Genomic DNA, 21967 nt, shown 5'->3' on the forward strand with positions numbered 1-21967 from the left:
AATGTAAGTACAGTATTACCTATGTCAGTACAACCAATGACATGCTTAAACACAAACTACAGTTCCTAGAAACTCAAGTACAGCTCAGTTTCCGTGAAGTTGTTACACTGGCTTTGCTGATATCAGAATCTAATTTCAGATAAATGACAACCCATAAATGCCATGCACTAACAAGAATGGAGTAGGAAAAAAAAGGAGGCCAAGAACTCTAGTAATTCATGTAGTACTCAGATAGAACATCCACAGTACTTGGCAGTTGTAGCATGACAGCTCGCTCCTCCTTCCCAGCTGATCTTAGCTCCCATTCACTAGATTTTATATAAGACTGGTAAGAGGTGGCTGATTTGGCAAAAGATCTTAAGAACAATGCTTCATGGCTACAAAGCTGCAAGAATTGCAGAGGCAAACAGAAAAAAGTGAAACAAAAGCATATACTGCAACTGACTATACTGAAATACAGAAGACATAAAAGACAAGGCCAGAGACGCAGATTTAAAATTGCTGACGTAAGGCCTTGGAACAAGAGGAAAGAGCTTGAACTTGAAATACAAATGGAGGGAAAGGATTCAATAAGGGATTGAAATGGTCAAGGCAAGAGCTGAAAAAATCAATTTTAATAACTGAAGTTATAACAACAGCAATGATATTAAAATTACATAGACCTGTTGTGTCAACACACATTTTGAAAGGAGAAGACTTTAGGGTGTGGTTTGTTAAGTACTGAAAAGCTGGGAGGTCAGCCAGTTTCAGCATTCATCATTCAAATCCTCTAAGTGCTGATACAAGACTGAATACCAACTGCTATATCACAAGTTGTTTTCCTTCTTCTTCCCACACACATACAGACAAACTCCGTTTGTGATCACTAACACCAGGCTGAATGTGGGTTTGGAGTAGCTTCCATCCAGCTTACTCCTTTAAATTAATAAATTTCACAGAATAATAGCAAAACATAACTTGTAATAGAAAAACAAAATATGTATTTGAGAAAAAAAATATTTCCAAACTACCACTAGAGGAGGCAATAGTATAATTCATACCATTTGGAGGATAGAAAACAGCATATTCTTCCATTCCGAGTTTTCCTGTGAACCATCAAACCACAAAGAAAATGTCATTAAGCTGTAAAAAGGTATAAAGATTTAACAATTTAAATTAAAAAGTGGATTTTAAGTTACAATTACAAAAATCATAACTAATTACATTATTGACCATCTGACATAGTCTAAAATGTGGCAAGCAATGCAATGGGACAGGTACAATGTCAGATATAAAACTGAAATGCAGCACCAATAAAGAAGGATGACAAACAACAAAAAAGAAGAGGAAAATTTCAGCAATGTTGTTCCATTGACATTCTATCTGGGGGTGTCTTAGGAGCTCTAAAGGTGTTTGCTGCAGACCTGGGAGACAGTGAAGCTCTAGGAGGGAATAAGGGCAGACAGACCAAGGGACAGGGAAGGCCTTCAAACAGATATAACCACAGATAAAAAATATTCAAGGCACCATTAGGTCTGCAACAGAGGAAGAGGGACGTTCTGATATAACCAACAAATATTTAAGTAATCCGCTGGATACAAGAGACTTAATTAAGTCAAGAAAATCACTGATCATATACACTGATGGTATAACTTTTTTATCTTCTCTGCAAAATGAACACAATGTATTATTAAACCATATTTTAACTATATAAATTAATAATCAAAAATCTATTAATAAAAGTTAACAATTTATTTAGAAATACAGAAGTGCTATTAAATATAATTACAAGTAATTAAAACTTAAAATTATTTTAGTTCTAAAATGAGAACATTTAACTAAAATTTTAATTAATTACGTGAAAATTTATAGAATATTCTGTGTACTCTATTTACTCTTCACAATAGAATTTAACACATTGAACTTTTGTCAGGTTCAATGGAATCTGGACCTTGATAGTTTCCTATAGCATGAACTGACTAACCTAAAACAAGAATTAACCTGCAAAATTCCTGCCTACTACCCTATGAAAGCAAAATCCAGTGTTTTCCAATTATACAAATAAGTTGCTTCATGAAACGAAAAATTATCTTCTTTCTTTCCTTTCAACAGTTTGCTTGTTGCACAGTCAGGAATTATAATCTGGGAGGATGAGTATTTTTAGCATAAAGCACATCTCTTGGAAAATCAGCTAAAAATAGGACATACAAGCCTTTTGGATTTGCACTGCACAGATTTAGGTATCAGCAACATCATTCCCCAGGATTTGTCTAGGAATATGCAGGATGTTCTCCATTGCTGTGTTTCTGGGCTGCTACGGCTCTGTGTCTGAAGTGAGACCTGGGATCCCACTGCTGTTTTGCTCTCAGGTGAGCCCTTTGCTTATTTCAGGGAGTAGGTAAAGAAAACTCCATAATTCAGTGGAAGACAGTAAAAAAAGCAATAAAAAAGGAATTAAAAAATTAGAAAAACATTACTTATAGCGACATAAGAAGCAGCAAGATGAAAACTCTCAGCAGAGGTCCCGTGCAAAAAAAGTACTTAGGGATCATATTTGGCTAAATACACAAGCACCAGGACCAAGGAAATCAATGGGAATGTAGAAGATGAAGGTGCAAGAGAAAAAAAAGTGATTGGATTACTGAATGACTCAAGAAGAAAGGCAAAATTAAGAACCCCTAGGTAAAATCAAGGCAAGTGAGGTTCTAAGAAGCATGGAAACATCCAGTAGAATGGCATGAGAAGCTGGCAGAGAAGGCAAGCGGACTGAATCAAGAAATCTAAAGATGGTTAAGAAAAATAATGAGACCTCAAGTCAAAGAATATCCAAAAATAAGCTAATACTCTGGAAGATGCCATTCTTTTATAAAAAAAAAAAAATCAGTGCTAAATATACTTGGTAAAGCTCTACTCTCCCACACAATTGAACAGAGCCCACAGTTATTTAGCAACATGTTCTGCTCCTGTCTACAAATATTTACAAAACTCACTGCTTAGTATAAACAACATTCTATAACAACTTCCAGTTGCTAAATTTATTGGAGTTGCAGAGGACAATATTGTCTATTTAAATGTCTAGCTCTGATGAAGACAGGCATTGTCATGATTTTACCTTATTGTCATAGTTGTTTTTAATTTCTCCTGGTAAAACAGTGCAGAACTATATACAAGAAAGTGGAGTAAAAGAACAACATTGCAATCTGTGATCAGCTTCTAAACTATCATAACAATCTATGCAGAAGTCAGCTGGATACATTTTTATTAATATTTTTAAAGGGTAATCTACTAGGCGTAATGGTCACAAAGCAAATTCATGTACTGTATTAGTGCATCAGTTAACAAAAATCTACATGATCTTTTTAAAAACAACTTTTTTTACCTTGTATGTATGATTTGGGTGGGGTGGCGCTACTGTAAGTAAAGTGCTCCAGTACAGAAGTATCTCGGGAAAAACACAGCAACACCTGCAGAAAAGAAAGTCAGCTGATTAACTAGATCAAAGCAATGTCAAACAAATGTAATGTCTTAATTAGCACTTATCAGATGCTATTTAAGAGAGCCAATAAGGTTGAAAGCTCTTCACCACCTTAGTTTGTTCTCCTGCTCAAATTTCCAGGCTCACTTTGAACTTGCTATGATTTTACATTCACCTTCATTTGTTATCAGTTTTATATCCACATTCTTCAACCCTTCTTCCTTCCCCGCAGCAGGTGTTCTTCCCTTTCTGTCACAACATTAGTGTACCTTACATCTTTTAGACTGTTTTTCAACTCAGTTACTATGACCTGGGGATGTCCTTGTAAGTGAATAAGCAAACTAATCATTTACACTCTTGAATGTGTGCAGCTCTGCAGTACATTTGCTTTCATTCCCAGGATCTTTACAGAATGTTTGCATGCAATTCAGCTCTTTCAAAAAACAGATTATAATGCTTACCTTGTATCCCAAAGATCAAAATGCACATAAGTATACTCTAAAGTACATTTGGGGTTTATTGTATAAAATTAAGCAGTAAAAGCATTCATAGAAAAAAAAACACACAATAAAGAATCTCACCCTACCTGGAGTTGTAAAAATGCTAGTAATTAGTACTGTACTTTAAAATCTTCATGTTTTCATGCACTGAAAGACTGCACTATGAAGAATGCACACGAGAGGGCAGACATAAGGCAGACTTCAACTCACTGCTGACTTTTGCACACCTGAATTCCTCTCTGTTGGGGTTTAAGCCCAGCTGGAAACCGAGCATCATTCAGACATTCGCTCCACCCCCTCCCTCTCCCTTCTCCACCCCGGTGGAGTGGGGACAAGAATCAAAGTAAAACTTGTAGGCTGAGATAAGAACAGTTTAGTAAGGGAATATTGCCAAAAGATAATAATAACGACAAAAAAAGGCTAATGCCAGACCCTTCCCAAACCCGATTCCGGGTAACTCCCCCCAGTTTCTCTACCAGGCATTACATTCTGTGGTGTGGAATACCCCTTTCATCAGTCCTGGCTATGAGCCCTCCCAGTTTCTTTTGTGCACCTTCTCACTGGCAGAGCATGAGACAAGGAAAAAGTCCTTAGGATAAACACAACTTAGCAATACTCTAAAATATCAGTGTGTTATCAACATCACTCTCATTCCCAATCCAAAACACAGCACTGTAACAGCTACTGAGAAGAAATAAACTCTACCCTAGCTGAACCCAGGACACTCTGCTCTTGAAGATTTTAAGAGTTTATTTTAACTGTAGTCAAGGTGTAAAAGGAGGAAATGTTTCACTACATAATTTATTGTGAATAAAAATGAATGCATTTTTCCTTCCACTAATTGATGCAAACATATTCCATATATCAGCGTCTGTCAAATAGAAACAAGAAAAATGACACATCTGACTATGATTGCTTTAATTTTTTTTTTAATGGAAAGCAGGTACTATTTTGAGACTATTTTTTTGAACCTCAAAACTATTTCTCAAATACAAACATCTTTTAAAAATGAATAATACTTTCTTTATCTCAAACAGTTTAAGCTAAATATTTTTTTTTGTGCAATACACAATCATGTTCATAGCTGCCAAAATATCACTGACAATAACAATGCACAGGCAAATGTAATTCTATGTGTATGTTAACTGAGGTGAACGAAAGAGAAACTGATCTGAACAGGACATAAACTATGTTCTCTCATAGAGGAAAGAATGTAACCTTCATTTGAGGCCCTCTTTTTTAGGAATACAGTGTCCAGTACCAGTATCTGGAAATCTTTAAATGAAGACTCTGCATCTTTATAAGCGATAGACACTAGCTCAAACCAAAGTTATGACTACACCCAAAAAATTCTGGGCAAGGTTCTTTGCACGTATTCATTCTGCAGGATGCAAGACTAAAGTATTCAAATTGAACTTCTGGACTGAATTAAAGAATTTACAAGTTTACTAATCCATATGTTATTTTCCTCACTAACAAAATGATAGTGCTAAAGAAAACAATGGCAGAAACTTATTTTCAAGTACAGAAATATTAATAAAATTATTGGATATTTATAATCCAAGTGAAAAGAAAACCACTGAATTCAAATCATTGAGGGAAAGAAAAAAACCCAAAGCCAAACTTTTATCAAAAAAAATTACTTTAATGTACCTGTATTTTATTTCAACAGTTATGAAGAAGTAATAAAAATAAACAAACTTTGGGGGGGAAAAAAGCAAAGACATTAAAGGAAATAAATTACATAATTTCACAGTGTTTTGTCTGAAAACAGTTGTATGCTACTGAAGAGGTACCAACATCCTCATCATTATTTTAACCCCAAATTTTGTTTTGCTGGACATTTCATCTATTCCTCAACACACAAAAGAGACACTCTAGTCAATGACTTGGAAAATTTAAGAGGCAGTAACTAGTCATGAAAAAAAGCCATAAACCCAGTGCAAACCCAGAAATAATGTATCTGTTTTAAACTAACATTTTCATTATCTATCTTATTTAGCCAATATTTAATTCCATTTATCATATTAAATCAATAAATAATATCCCATATCACAATGACTCATGCTACAAATTTTTCCAGGGGCTATAGAACAAAATAATTCGGCAGTAAAGCATTTGCAAATTAGGTTGGAAGAGGAAATTATCAAGGAAAATGGATAACTTTTTTCTAGAGCAGAGTCTGAAGAATACCACAAAATAGCAATCAAAACTAGAGCAACAAATAATTAGAAGTTTGAGATATTCTCTGCTTCAAAGCCCTGCAGTAAAACTAGCTACATAATTTTTCAAAGATATTTGGTGAGTCTCCTTCAAACTATTAAAGACAGTTTAGTCTTTTTAATGATTTTCATTCTGCAGCTATTCTTTTAGTGAGTAGAGATATAAAAAAGGAAAACATTCCACTGGTTTATATATTGAGAATGATGTGCGAAATGTATTTCTGACGGTCTTAAAACAAAAGATTATATAATATACTAGTTCATACCTCTTCATAGTTTACAACATCCTGTCTACTGCAAGTGTCAGTTAATGACTAATTAATGCCATGGTAGTCTACATAACAAATGAAAAATAAATAGGAACCATATTTTCACATCCCAAGATGAAGACACAGCGTAAACAACAATGAAGATCATCTTTGACAATTAAATCAAGAAAAACTCTCACATGTAAATATTTCGTGAACAAATATCAATGTTTGAGTTGACATTATTCAGACAGTTTGCAAATTTCACAGAATCACTAGGCTGGAAGAGATCTTCAGGATCATAGAGTCTAACCCATGCCCTAACACATCAACTAAACCATGGCACTGAGTGCCACATCCAGTTTTTTTTTAAAACATCCAGGGATGGTGACTCCACCACCTCCCCAGGCAGGCCATTCCAGTACTTTATCACTCTTTCCATAAAAAACTTTTTCCTAATATCTAACCTAAACTTCCCTTGGCACAGCCTAAGGCTGTGTCTTCTGGTTCTGTCAGTTGCTTCTTGGAGAAAGAGACCAACCCCCACCTGAGCAGAGCCACCTTTCAGGGAGCTGTAGAGAGGGATAAGGTCTTGTTCTGTTCGTGTCTGTATATAAACTGCCGGCGTCAGCTGGGTCTGATACCCTGGCCATCCTGTAAGTGCTGTGTGATGACATTCAACATAAACTGCTCCATTACCTTACCAGGTACAGAGGTCAGGCTAACTCGTCTATAATCACCAGGATCCTCCTTCCACCCTTTTTGTGAATGGGTGTCACATTGGCCAGCTTCCAGCCATCTGGAACCTCACCAGTCAGCCAGGACTGTTGGTAAATGATGGAGAGCAGCTTTGTCTGCATCTCCCTCATCACCCTGGGATTGATCCCATCTTGTCCCATAGATTTATGAACATCCAAGCAGCTCAGCAGTTCTCTGACTGCCTCCTCTTGGATAACCTGGGGACCATTCTGCTCCCTGACACCATCTACCAACCCAGGAGGACTGCTGTCCTGAGGACAAGCCATCACTAAAGACTAAGACAAAGAAGGCATTAAGCACTTCTGCCTTCTCCTCATCTGCAGTTACTGAGTTCCTTCCCATCCAGTAGAGAATAAAGGTTGGTCTTACCCTTCCTTTTGCCGTTAATATATTTATAAAAACATTTTTTATAATCCTTTACAAAAGTTGCAAAATTAAATTCAAACTGAGCTTTAGCCTCTCAAATTTTTTTCCTACATGCACTAGCAACCCCCTTAAATACTTCCTGAGACCCTGACCCTCCTTCCAAAAATGATAAATCCATTTTTTATTCCTAAATTCCTTCAAAACCTTGTTGCCCATCCAGGCTGGATGTCTACCTCATCAATTCATCTATGGGCACACAGGAACAGACTGTCCCTGTGCCCTCAAAATCTGTTTGAGGCATGCTTACCTTTCCTGGACTCCTTTGTTTTTAAGGGCTGCTTCCCAAGGAACTCTCTGAATAAGTCTCCTAAATATGCCAAAGTATGTCCTCCAGAAGACCAGTGTGAAAGTCTTACTGATGCTCCTTCTCATTTCACCAAACATCGAGAGCTCTATAATTTCATGATCTCTATGCCCCAAGTGACCTCCAACCACCACAGCTCTCACCAGCCCATTTCTATTTGCAAATAACAGGTCTAACATAGTCCTTCCCCTGGTGGGCTCGCTCACCAGCTGTGACAAAAAGCTGTCCACCACACACTCTTTAAACTTCCTGGACTGCCTCTTTTCTGCTGTATTAAGTTCCCAGCAGATGTCTGGTAAGTTAAAAGTCACCTACAAGAACAAGGGCTGGTGATCCTGAAACATTCTCCAACTGCTTATGGAATAAGTTGTCCACCTCTTCTTCCTGATTGGGTGGACAATAACAGTCCCAGCAGAATGTCAGCCTTGTTGGCCTTAATTCTTACCCATAGCGCCTCAACTTCATCGTCATTAGTTTCAATACCCATGGCATCAAAAACATCCCTAATATAAAGGGCCACCCCTCCACCTCTTCTCCCTTTCCAGTCTCTTCTGAAGAGCTTGTAGCCATCCAGAGGAGCGCTTCAGTTATGTGAGTCATCCCACCACGTTTCCATGATGGCAACTACATCGTACCTTTGCTGCTGTACCACGGCTTCTAGATCTTCCCTTTTGCTACCCATGTTGTGCGCGTTAGTGTACATGTCCCTCAGCTGGGCTACTGATTTCATCCCTAACTCAGGCTTACCACCCTTGGGCCTGCTTCCAGACAGCCCAGATGCATACCCTTTCCCCTTCAAACCCAGTTGAAAGCCTTCTCAATGAGTTCCACCAGTTCATGAGCTAAAATCCTTCTGCCCTTAACAAAGATATGGAGCCCATCCAGTTCTAGGCGCCAAAAAAGTTGCCCCATGATCAAAGAACCCCAAATTCTGCTGATGACACCAACCCTTGAGCCACTTGTTGGTAATATGAGCTCTCCTATTCCTTTCATCATTTTTCTCTTGCCACCAGAGGGACTGAGCAGAACACTACCTGTGCTCTTGCCCCATCAACCACTTGACCCAGTGCCCTAAAGTCCCTTTTAATTGCCCTGACACTCCTCTTTTGAATCTCATCACTGCCAGCCTAGAGTATCAGCAGGGCGTAATAATCAGAGGGGGCCAAATCAGCCCAGGGAGTCTCTCGGTAATATCCTGCACCCAGGCCTTGTGTATGGTCCTTCATAGCAGGAGTTTTTGAAGTCTGCCCTGCTTAATCTGCTTAAGTGTGCGACATTGCTATTCAGAACAGAAAGTATATGCAGTGAACAGATGTATCTCTCCCACTGTACTCTGCCTTACAAAGGCAGTTATCTCTCCAAAGATGATACAATCCCACAGAAGTATACCTCCTAGGTTTTCTAACCAAAAAATAGTTACATACCTGATATAAATAATCCTCAAACACAAAATAGTAGTCATCATTGCTTGCTGTCAGCTTTACATCCTGCAATAAAAAAAATACAAGACTTTGAAGCCAAAAGACCTCTCTTCACACTCCCAAGGAGGCCAAACTTAACATGGTGATAAAGACACTGTTTCACTTGCATTCAAGGAACTATAGTTAAGCTCAGACTCAAAATTTTAAAATTGAAAAATGCTGTATTAACTTGATGATTAATTATTCAGAGTCAAAACTTGAAATGGAAGCAATCATACCCTGCTGGTTCTTTCTCACAAACCCAGTTACTCCTTCAAATGAAGATACCACTCCTTTATAACTTAACAGTTCAACTCAAAGGTCTTACATGAGAGACAACACAGGCACAAGGAATAAGTTCACAATAATAAGTTCACACTAATTATTTTTACACTCCTCAAAACCAAACCATCTAGTATTTTCTTTGTTAAAAAAACCAACAGAAGATGCGAGTGTGATAAGCACATAAATCACTCACTGTTTAGTGAATTACTTACTTTGTAAATCAGGCTGTCCACTAAAAGGTCGTGTTGAATCACATTTGACTTAAGCTGTTCATAATACAAGATGTCCTAAAATTAAGAATATTACCATCATCTGTCTGCGACATGACCCGAATTTATATTTAAATTAAAAAAATTAATTTTCAGCAATTGAAAAAAAAATAATATACTCAACTGAAAAAAGCACTGTATATTTATGAAGCATCTATCATAATGCTTTTAAGTCCTAAGAATTGAGATTTGAAACATTATAAAATTACTTCACCTTCAGATAAGTAATAAAATGAGAATGAAGGGACTAGTTCAAACCAAAGACCCCTATCTTCCAATCTTTGGTTCTCTCTACACCTAAAATCTTTTCAATGGTCAAAATCATTATGTTTTATTTCTTTGTTACCCTCTATTTTCATGCACCTCTCCACCACTAGGTTCTGTCTTTAAGCATTAGTGAGTTGCTGCAAATATTTGACATTGAACTAGTATGAACCTGCAAACAGGTTAAATTTGTGCAGACTAAATGACAAATATACATTAAAAACTGATGAAGAATACAAAAAACTAGGATCTATTTTTAAACTCCAATTATGTCCTGAATGTCTACAGAACTTACAGGTGAAACAATGGGGAAGAATCAGAACAAACTTCTCTGCTTTACTTATCCTATCCCTTCCTTCTTAGAAAGAGCTCGCAAAAAAACCCCAGAATTAAATATCGCACTGTCATTCCATAACTCCCAAACTCTTAAATATCTCTCTGCCATTACACCTACAACTGAATAACAATTTCTATAACATATTACTAAACTGCTAAGTTGTAATTAGGACAAAAGCTGTATTTACTAAGTACTGGTGCCTCCCACAGAGAAAATATTTAAATTTTTCCTTTTGAGAAATAAAGGGAAGGTATAAATATTAGACTATTTCTTTAGGAAGGATCAGACATAAATATTTACTAAATGCGAAGTATCTGCAGTATGAACATAGTATTCTGTTCTTCAAAGCTATGAAGAACTACTCGAATACTCATGTCATCATTTTAAAGCATCAATGCTGTAGTTTAATCAAGTATGACACTGCCAAATGAATAACATTTTTTTCCATCTCCAATGACTATCTATATTAAAACACAAGAAGCTAATATTAAAAAAAAAACAAAACAACCAAAACCAAAGAAACCACAAAACCAAAACCTATGATCAGGGATTTGGAACAAGATGATCTTTAAGGCCCCTTCCAACCCAAACTATTCTACGATTCTAAGACCAGAAGGACAAGCTGTTCACTTGAAACAGAACTCATGCAAAAAAAAGTTTAGGAAACAAATTATTAATTATTAAAAAAGGACTTGCAAATCTAACAAAATTATATCTATTCTAGGAATAAAGGTTTTAACTCCTTGCCATTCATTCTCTCTTCAGTTGTGATTACTGTAATGCAAAATGAAGCTGGGCTTGGGAATCATGCAAGGTTTCCAGAATCAACTTGGCTATAAGAGGATCTTGCCCATGTCTCTTGGTAAGACAAGAGGCTTGTGTTTGATGCTGTATTAAAAGATTTATTCCTTAGATCTGAATTACTTTCAAGACACAAGACTCTCTGGTGATCAGTCTCTCACTTAGACAATGAGAAATATTAATTTTTTTAAATATTCCTCATTCAGCCTTTAAAAAGGCCTCACTCAGCCTTAAAAATTATTCAAGTCTTCTTTTACTATTTACTGGCTGCATTTCTTTCTCTATATGAGATATTCCACTACTGGCAAGTTTCAGGAGTGTCCAAAAGCGTATTACATTTTTTACATTATTTAAAATTTTTTTGGTTATAAAACAAAAATCTTACTATTTTCATCTGATTCAACATTTCTTCTTTGTCTGCCGAATTTTCATGTAACATTGATTTGTAAACTTTTTCTCTTTCAAAAATACATTGCATTTTTATATAGACTGCAGCTTTTCTGAAAATTATATACTTTTATACCACACCTCCAAATATACTTATCTTTCTAAACTGAAATTTCTAAACTGAAATTCACTTCAGGACTGCAGTGAAAAGCCTTCTTGACCTTACAAAGCCACATCCCAAAACATTCATATTGTATCCACTTGAGAGCATAAGGGAGCTCATGGGCAAGAGAAAACAGCTCAGCAGAACCCAGCAAAGCTACTTTAAGCAGAAACTGGATATTCACCTTCTCTGAAATAAAGGTCTGGATTACTTGGCAACCTCTGTGCCAGCACAGTCCACCTGTGTCCTGTCATGACATCCCTGGCACTAGAGCTACACTCTCACTGATGAACTGTTGGCAGTTCATGACCCATTTTTAGTCACCCTCACCATGTGATTGCAGTATTGCACTTGCCTCTCAATGTAACAAGGATAAAACAAATACCTAATCAGATTACATAAAGAGAAAACAGACAAAAGAGTTAAAGGAAGACCCTCCCAGTGAATTCTTGAAGAAGGTCCAAAGCTTATTCTCCTTTTGCCAGAGATCTGTGAAATCTGCTTGTAAAGTACATCCTTCCTCAGTCAAAGATGATGACTGTCTGTTACAGTCTGTTACTGTAACTGGGTTTTCTGCTGTTTCAATGATACAGTGGGGACCTTTGGCTATTGATCCTAATCTCAAAAACCTTCTGATAAGGCAGATATACATAATGTCTCATCATGAACTTACCACCTCACCTATTTATTAAGTTTTTAAACTTTGGAAACTACATTCTGTAATACCTATAGCAAAGTACAGCATTACTGATTTTTCCATGCTGGAATTTTCAGAATTAAATTTTCCACCCAGTAACTCAAAACACTTAGAGGGGGAAGAAAAAGCCTATCAAATAATGAACAAACTTCTTTCCTAAGCACTGTTTCAGTAGCATGCAGAGACTAAACAATTCTGTAACACTGTGAATAGAAGGAAAAAAAATTAAACAGATTCTCAGTAAGCGTGTGCCATCCATTTCATGCAATGAGACAGACATCCCACAGGAAATAAGTGTGATTCTGTGATTCAAGGCCATATGATTAAAATATATATACAGCAAATTGGACTGTTTACACTGACAATATTAACTGTGACACTGTTCACCTTCAAATGCTTGTCTTTGCAACCTTAAAAAGGCTCTTTTAACACAGTTCCTGTAAAGTGTACCATTACAAATGAAAACTGAGAAACAATTCATTGTCAGGCAATGTGTTTAAACATTTCCAAATAATCCTGCATACCGAGCTCACAGTTTATCATTTTTATTATTACAATGCTAGACTGTTAGCATCATTCCTTGCTTGGCTGTATATTAGCTTTATGCAGAGGCTGAGCTTTACTGAATAAAATTGTCCAAACAACAATAGTGGATGCTAGCACACACAGTGCTGCCCACACCAAACCCTCATAATGTTTCACATCAAAGAAAGGAAATTCACAGTTCATGTGATTTAGAGATTCATACAGCTATAAATGTAATAAAACCTAAATTGCAAATCAGAAATATTACAGCAAGAAATGTCTGCAGACAACTCAACTCCAGCAGAGAAACTATTCACAAGACTATTCTCTATATTCATATATAGAGAAAAGTAGTGTTAGATAAATCCATAAAGTCTATATGAAATTCAGCAGATCATAAAACAGCTACATGTATATGGAAACTGCTATGCTATACTTCACAAAAAATAAAGCCATGTATTCATTCTATGCAAGAAGAACATCTCAGGGTGTTAGCATTTTGGCAGTAGTCACATCTTACTTCTGTGTAAGAAACATCAGTTAATGAAGTGCTTAAACTGAACCATGGCTACTCAGGTTATAACACAACTGTGGTAATCCACGTGCTAGTCTACCTGATCCACAGGCAGCCTGCTAGGTCTCATTCAGAAAATTGATCTTTTAAATTCATGTACTCAAAGTCCATAAAACAACTTTAACTTAGAACTCAGGATAAAAAATGCTACGCAAAAATAGTCTTGGAAAAGAAGAGAGATTATGACAGCTGTTACATTAGAAGAACAGTTTCAGTTTTGCATGAAGAAAAACATTTACATGCACTTACCTCACAGCTTAAATTATTTCCTTCAACATAATGTATCTTGTCCCAACTTGATGATCTCTGTTTTCTATAGGGACTGAGGGGGCATTTTGTATTTCACAGTTTTTCAATCCTTTATTTCAACAATCTCAAAGCAGCAGACTAATTTCCCAATCTGCATCACTTTATCTGCTCTTACCACTTTGTCTAAATGTTATGATTACCATTTTCTAGCCACTTGTCCTCATCTTTCTAGAGTTCCTTCAGTGTCATCACAAAGTACTGTCTCACCACTAAATCCTTGCACACAATCCACTCAGTTCAGTCTCAAGGCTCTGGATCTGGCAGGATGTCTCTTAAATGAAAATTTCTACTGCACTCAGTCCCAGAATAATGTCCATGTTTAAAATAGTTTATTTTTCTTTTGCATCTATAGCTGACAAGTATCATTTCCTAAGTGTGTAAAAAATTATCACAAGGTAAATTATTATGTACATATAAAAGCCTCACATCAAAGTTTCCCCAATTATGCAAAGACCTTAAAAAGGGATTTATCCTTTTAAAGGTGTATTAAATATAAGAACTATGGCATGGCTTCAGATACTGCAAAAATTTCATTGTTGAGGACTTGCTTCAAATATAAGGTACGATTAAAAACTGTTGCAGTACAAGGCAACACAGAAACAACACACATCTCATTAGCTCCTCTCAGTCTTTTTGATTGTACCTATGCAGAGTATATGCCATAATACATAAAGCAATTTATAAGATAAGTAAGTGCATATGATGACAGGGTCAAACAACCAGGAAAAACATATAACACATCTTTTTATAAAGCTTAGCAAAGATATGAGCAGTTCAGTCTTCTTCCCAGGTATTTTTTCTTGTCCCTTCTAAAAAAATCAGCATCATATAGGAAAATCTCAGGAGACAGTCAGATCAATTTAATAATTTTTTTTACAGTATTTTGCTCACATATCTACTAAAAATTAGGAAGAGGGGCAAAGACTTCACCACAGCACAGAGCTTTTTAAATCACAAAATGCTTATCAGTTTCTGTGACAACTCAGTAAAGCATTTCTATTTTGGAAAAAACATCACTAGAAGATACGTGCTTGCACTTTTGTGTTCTTACCTAGTCTTCACATTTTACTCTCCCTTCACTACTTACCTCTGGCTGATTAGAAACGTTAAGAATGAGGGCCCACAGATCAGCTCGGAGTGCTGTTGGACATCCCTGACGAACATACTGCTGAGCTGCAGCACTATCTTGCTCTGCTAAAACTGTAAGAAACAAAGCAGGTAAAGAGTTGATGTAGTGTAAGACTTCTATCAAATACCTTAATTTTTAACTTTAAAAACTGGCTTACCATGCTGTAAGCATTAGCGTATGGGAAAATACTGAAAAGATCTCGTTTCCACACTGCAATTTTTAAGTAATTCCTTGGGAAACAAGGTAATTGGTATTAATCAGCAAGGCTGTACTACATTTTGTCATAAAATAGCATTTAGTGTGTACACATGATTATATCAAGGCTAGTTGCAGCTACTAAGCTGGCATCATGCAGAACAAGCAGCCATTTATAGCCACAAAATACTCCTGGTTTAACTATGAGTGGTATCTCAGTTCAAATACGAGATTGCCACTCATTCTGGCTTTTTTTCGTGTCTTCCTTCTTTCCATGTTAACTATATGAGTATCTTCACAGATAACTGTGGGGCCAGAATTTTCCATTCCAGAATGTACTGTCATGTTCTCTCATTATTGGTGTACTTACTCTAGAGGATAAAGACCTCAAAAGATGTTGGTTTGCCTTCATATTGACATAAAACAAATACTCTACTGCTGACAGGTTTGCTTATTTGGGTCACAGTTGTGAAGCTTTAGGCTACTCTGTCACAAGGGCCTCATGCTAAATACAGTACTCTATGTATCATAGAGCAGATTATCTCATTCACTACTTAAAGGAAGGATGAGGTTTGGAAATATCTAATTGATTGTTCATTCCTTCCCTTTTTGCTTAAATACTGAATAAACCAGCTCACCATATTTTTGTTTAACTTGCAGAGCTCTAACAGACATCTCTGTGATCCTTTGTTCCTGAATGAAGAGGGCAAAAAAACCCCCATTCCTACATTGCCCACAGAACTTCAGAAATACTGTGATTCATCTTGGTGTCCATGAGTATTTACCTTATTTTTCTTACTGATACAGAAAGTATTAAGAAATAGCTTTGGTATATACAAGATGGGTTTTACTAAACACCATAAAATAAAATACTCAGACTTGGCAATACATCTAATATAAAAGCAAAATTGATACCACAGTGGCAAACAAAGTCATAGCTAACACTTGTTAGAGCATGCAGCAGGACTCCCATTGAATGGAAAGGGATTTTGTTTTTTGGTCAAGGCACTTACACATTTACAAAATTTTTAGTCTTTGAATATAGGAAAAACTAAGGCATTCCCTAGAATAGAGCTGCTTGGTATAGACAATATGACATATATATGTATGTATATATATATATATATATGACTAATACGATGACAATGTGGAGTTGAATGAATGGCTCAAGAAGTGCAGAAAATATAGTTTATTTGGAAGAATGGGAAAAAACCAGCTCTATTCTAGGGAATGCCTTAGTTTTTCCTACATTCAAAGACTAAAAATTTTGTAAACATGTAAGATCATAGATCTATGTGTGATCTCATTATCACACAAAATAATGAGATTTTTGTGTGCAGAGAAGGGACTGCACAGAATTTTGATTTTAAACTGAAATTCAGTAGTGGAATAAGTTAAGTTGCCACCAAAAAGATGTCTGTGTTTCCTATTTTGTTTTTATTTAAATACCTGTGGAGCTTTTTATCTGGTAGCTACTGGTAGACTGCAAATGTTTCAATTTCTGTCCCTATCTAAATGACAACACTATTAGTGATTGCCTGTCTAAATTACAAAGGTATTACTGATAATGCTTTGTGCTAGTCTGAGTTCTTAAAATTCTAAGAGGTACATGCAAATACAAATTTACTAAATGCATTCCTAACTACTCACAGTTTATTACAGAAAAAAACAGATCCATACCTTTCTGCCCAACACGTACATGTTCATTTTCAAAGAACTCTAGAAAACAAAAACACAGAAAAGCATGGCAAAAAATTAATGAAAAAGACATCCCAGCTGATAACATATTTCATATTTTTAAGATACATCATTACATTCAGTTGCTATTTACTGCTAACATCACTAAAAGTTAACCTGCAGAGTCAAAGTTCTTTTTCAAAAACTAATTTTGTGTTTCAAAAACACAAATATCAAAGGAGCACTATACTACATGATTTTCAACTAGGCAAGTTTCCATTTAAAAAGAAAAATTTTGTGATACTATAGTGAATTCCATTTTTATGTGGAAAGACCATTTTAAAACCTCTTCCTACAGCAATAGGTGCATACATGGAAAACCAATAGAGATTATACACTATTTAAGTTACTGAATATTAATAGATGGATATGTCCTGTAATATATTGACAACAGTTATCTTAAATCTTTGTATGTATATTTGTATGTATGTGTGTGTGTATATATATATAAATACACCTGTTAGCTGGATTAATATTTACTGATAATTTCTGTATTTTTGGAAACAGCCAATGTGGTTCTATAGATCCTGAAGTGTTCAAACATATTGAAATTAATGTATTCTCTACTTAAGGTGATGACTTTAAAACTTCTCCAAATCTGACTCTTTATATATGCAATGTTTTCTATTATTAGCTGTATTTTACTATGAAAATCACTACAATCATAGTTACAGAACAAATATTTATAGTTTACTATGGGAAAATACAGAATTTTTTTTATAATTTCAAAGGATTCTACTCATTAGTGTTCTGTTTGAATGACCGGAGCATGGCATTATCTTACCAGGAGGCACTTGTGCTGAATCATCAATACCTAGCTGTCCTATGTTTAAGCCTAGTTCACTAAAGTCTTCTTTCTGTAAAGGAACAGAACCATAACAAAGTAATTAATATGTTTAATTCTCTAAATCACTTGAGATTTCTTCTGAAAGGCTTAATGTGAGTATTTTCTGAACCAAATTAAGTTCTTCTAAATGCACACATTTGAAATAGAATCTCACATCAATCCTTACTCTAGTTATAGTTATAAGCCCCAGTTTGCATGTCAAGTATGAGCTACACCTGGATGCAGTGAAGTGGTGAATGAAAGATCAGGTTAAGGATCTCTAATTCCCATCTCTCTTTCCAACCCAGGTGAAGGTTTTTCTACTAGCATATAACGTGCAAGAGCCTCATCAGTGAAGCATTTAGAAAAACTCTCCTATATAATTCACTAGTACTCAAACATTTCATTTACAACCTGACAATAAAGGGATTTCAAATTATATTGAGAACAAAGTCAGAAGCTAACTCATTGTCAGGCTACTGATCTTGTACAGAATCTGCAGAATTGAGATGTGCTACAAATTTGAAATTTCTTGCACAGAAGAAAAATGATTAAGTGAATAACAGGTACAGAAGTGTATTTTTGGCACAAATTAAACTTGTGTGGCATAAAATAAAAACTTCTCTACTGGCAGAAATTTTACTGTTTATGTTTTATTTTTCATTAAAAATATTTTTTCATAGAACTTCTTTACACTCTGTATTTTACCTACATCTTTAGATTGATTTGCACTTTGAAAAGTAAAAATTTATTATGATACTAATATTCATTTTTATTAGTTAAAATAATTTTCATCAGAAAGGAAAAAAACCTCTTACAGAAACCTCTTATAAGAAAAAAAAATATACTTACCAATTCTGGAATATCTTTAACTTTTAAGGGAACCTGAATTAGTCCCAGATGATTTCGGAAACTAGGCTGCTCTCCATTTTCATAATTTGGGTTTCGAAGATTCATCAGTACCTTAAAAATTGTAGCTCTGTTATTTCTTGCTTACATTCAGAACTCTTCTCAACATTATCAGCATTATTACAAAGAGTGCATTCAGCATAAAATCATTTCCCACAACTTATATATATACACACAAATGATCAAATTATATCTCAATATTTTCAAAATCAAAAAGTATTGACATTTTTAAGGAAGCTAACATAGTCTACTTTGAAAAGTCAGCTCAATAAAGAAGCAGAAATAATTTTTAATATACACAATAAGTGCTGGCTACATAGTAATGTCTTGACTAAAACTTACTTCCTCATTTAAGCTATACCAACAACATATTTGTGATGGCTACAGTATCCAGGATATTCTTCAGCATTACTTTTCTCTGAAAGAATTTTTATCCATCTTCTTACAATGGAAATCTTAAAGAGCTTCCAATAAAAGTGCTACATAATTTGCTACTAAAAGAATTCTTTACTAAATAACAATATATCAAAATATCTTCTTTCATATAAGAAACATAAATTACAGAATTGAAAACTTAAAGCAAATATAATTTAAAGGACAAGGAATCATCTCAAGGTAAGTAACTGCAATCTATGAAGGAATTTACAGTCTCTTACATACTGTTATTCCAAGGTATAGATTTTGATATGATGTTGAACTGCAAAGATTCTTTTTAACATGAATTTCCAGCTCTTATGAAACTCTCTCATAACACTGTACCTCTACAGTTCTCACTCTTGTAAGTATTCTAATACCATATAATCTCACTGTCAGATTTGTTAATTTAAAGAAACTGCAAACTCTGGAAAGAAAACACATAAAAGAAAAAGAGAGTGATCATGAGGGTCACTGAATAAAGCTAAAAAATTGACAGATTATTTATAGATCCCAGATTAAAAATACAATACGTCTGTTACTACAATGATGGAAAACAAAATAAATAAAACATTTTCAACATTATTTTGATTAACTGAACAAAAGGAGTTATATGTAGTAAGTACTGATTTACTAGGATGTTCTGTGCTTGAGTCACAGAAAATGATGAATAATACTGACATTTAAGGCTTTAAAGATTCCACAGTCACCAATTTTTTAATGGTCCAGTTTGATTACAAACAAAAGCTATGAAATTCCACACAGCCCAGTTTCATGTTTGATTTAAAACCTTCCTAGATGACCTCCAATTGCAACTGCATACAAGTCTGCAACCTACTATCAAACAGTCTATTAGCTTCACATATTGTGATTTACGAGCTTAATATATTGGAATTTAAAATGTAAAATGGTTTACAAAATCACTTGAGAATTGCTCTCCAAGGAAAAAAAGTTGGGCCCAGACTATGCTTTAGAGAAGTTTATCACAGTTCAATTTAAAACTGCAGTTAAAAAATAGAAAAGGGACAATAGTGTTTTGTTCCATAAACCAAACATGGATTCATAAAAACCATGCCAAATTTCACTTGCTACAAATAAAAACTAGTATGAAATAAACTTAGCAATTATTTTTCCCACTTCATATAAAAGACTATAATGGATACGAGCCAATGGCTGAGTATTGTTTCATAGAGGCTTACCTCAAGGAAATCTTTAGGTGCATAAACAGGCCGGAAAAGACTTAGATCTGAAGTAAGATTTCAATGACACTATGTTAAAACCAAAAGATCAAAAACACATGTGCCATATTTATAACACAGTCTAGCAATTTAAATAACCGATAAGAGCAAAGATCAAAATAATATCACCACAAATATCAGGCCAACAACTACCACATATTCAGTCATGCTTATGCTACTGATAATTGCCTTGTTTTTTTAAGCCCCAGATAAATAAAGAGGAGAGTGTTCTTCAAGGTCCCTTGCAGACCAAACCATTCTATGATTCTATGAAGAGAACAGTAGTCACAGGAAGCTTCTACTTAATCCTCGTAAGTGTTTAGACTGAATCACTCTTAGACTTAAGAATTAGATTTTCAAAAGCAGGGTATTTTTTAACCACTTAGATTGTTGAATTACATACTGCTGTCAAATGAAAACTGGAGAGCAGTACTAAAAAACCCATGAAAAGTGTTTGGCATCAGAGAGCTGGTAGTGTGATACAAACCAGCACCTCTACAAAATCCGTTTTAAGGAACTTGGTTATGAACTAGCATGGGAGTTAGCCTTGCTTTCTCCAAGTAAAATATCACTGATTATTCTGTTCAAGAGTTATTTTTATCTTTTGTCAAGAAAACATCTGAGCTTAATTATCCATAGTTCTGAACATTTTATGTTAGCCTGAGTTTACAATAAGAGGAGCTGTTTCCTAGTTGAATAAATCTCTAAAGCATTGGAATATGGAATATGACACAATAACTAACCTCTCAGTAATGATTCAATGTTAGTACAATAACTTGAAACAAAATAACAAGGAAATAAGTATTTATTTATGCAAAATGACATATTACCAATGAAAGATCTAAATCAATTTGCCTTGAAGAGATTAGATTAACCTTTGACTGGTAACTAAGATGTGTATCCTGCCTTTCTATGTACAAAAATTTAATGCATGTAAATTTAGTTGACCTTACCTGGCTCATCAGTTCCCATTTCATTCCATTTATTAAGCAGCTCTTTTTGTTCATTTGCAGGCCTCTGAAATACATAAAAAAGTGTATTTCTGTTTTTTAACAGAATGAATAAAAACATGCTTATTTCAAATATGTATTCATTTCAACTATACATTAATACAATGTTTTACAAAATAGCAATGCAAACTTATTTGCTAACAAATAATCCCTAGCCTGAAGGTACATTACACTGCAGAAAGCCCAAATTCCAGTTCCCAGAAGGAAAGAAGCCCATTAAATAGTTTCAGGTGATTAGAAATTAATTTAGGATATTTAGTACTCAATTTTGTATTACTGAAGATTTACTGCCCCTTCCATAGAGCTGTTGGACTCTATCAAATTCCTGTCCCTGACAGTCATGAAAACCAAATGTAGCAGCATCCTTTAGCTCATGATGAACCATAGAGGTTCTGCCACCTATCACAGAGGTAAAACAGGGGAATGAACAAAACATTCTAATGTTAGTCCCTACTTTCATTACCTTTAAAATTAAAGCCTCTATATTAATTAAAAAAAAACAAAAACAAAAAAACAGACCAGAAT

General features: G+C 35.1%; 1 protein-coding gene across 2 annotated transcripts in view; it reads right to left on the reverse strand.

Annotated features, from left to right (window-relative positions):
• TBC1D19 (TBC1 domain family member 19) overlaps positions 1 to 21967 on the reverse strand; it is a 48448-nt gene that overhangs the window by 7094 nt on the left and 19387 nt on the right. For both annotated transcript variants that reach the window (XM_039699076.1, XM_039699075.1), the window contains exons 6-15: positions 21386 to 21449; positions 20394 to 20440; positions 18724 to 18834; positions 17830 to 17902; positions 16989 to 17027; positions 15072 to 15184; positions 9871 to 9945; positions 9338 to 9400; positions 3359 to 3443; positions 1041 to 1085 (exon numbers count right to left, since the gene is read on the reverse strand). In XM_039699076.1, coding sequence (XP_039555010.1) covers positions 1041 to 1085; positions 3359 to 3443; positions 9338 to 9400; positions 9871 to 9945; positions 15072 to 15184; positions 16989 to 17027; positions 17830 to 17902; positions 18724 to 18834; positions 20394 to 20440; positions 21386 to 21449 — 715 coding nt within the window. The remainder of the gene's footprint in view (positions 1 to 1040; positions 1086 to 3358; positions 3444 to 9337; positions 9401 to 9870; positions 9946 to 15071; positions 15185 to 16988; positions 17028 to 17829; positions 17903 to 18723; positions 18835 to 20393; positions 20441 to 21385; positions 21450 to 21967) is intronic.

The sequence above is a fragment of the Passer montanus genome, unplaced genomic scaffold, assembly GCF_014805655.1.
Source record: "Passer montanus isolate IOZ18808 unplaced genomic scaffold, ASM1480565v1 scaffold13, whole genome shotgun sequence".
In the NCBI taxonomy this organism is placed as follows: domain Eukaryota; kingdom Metazoa; phylum Chordata; class Aves; order Passeriformes; family Passeridae; genus Passer; species Passer montanus.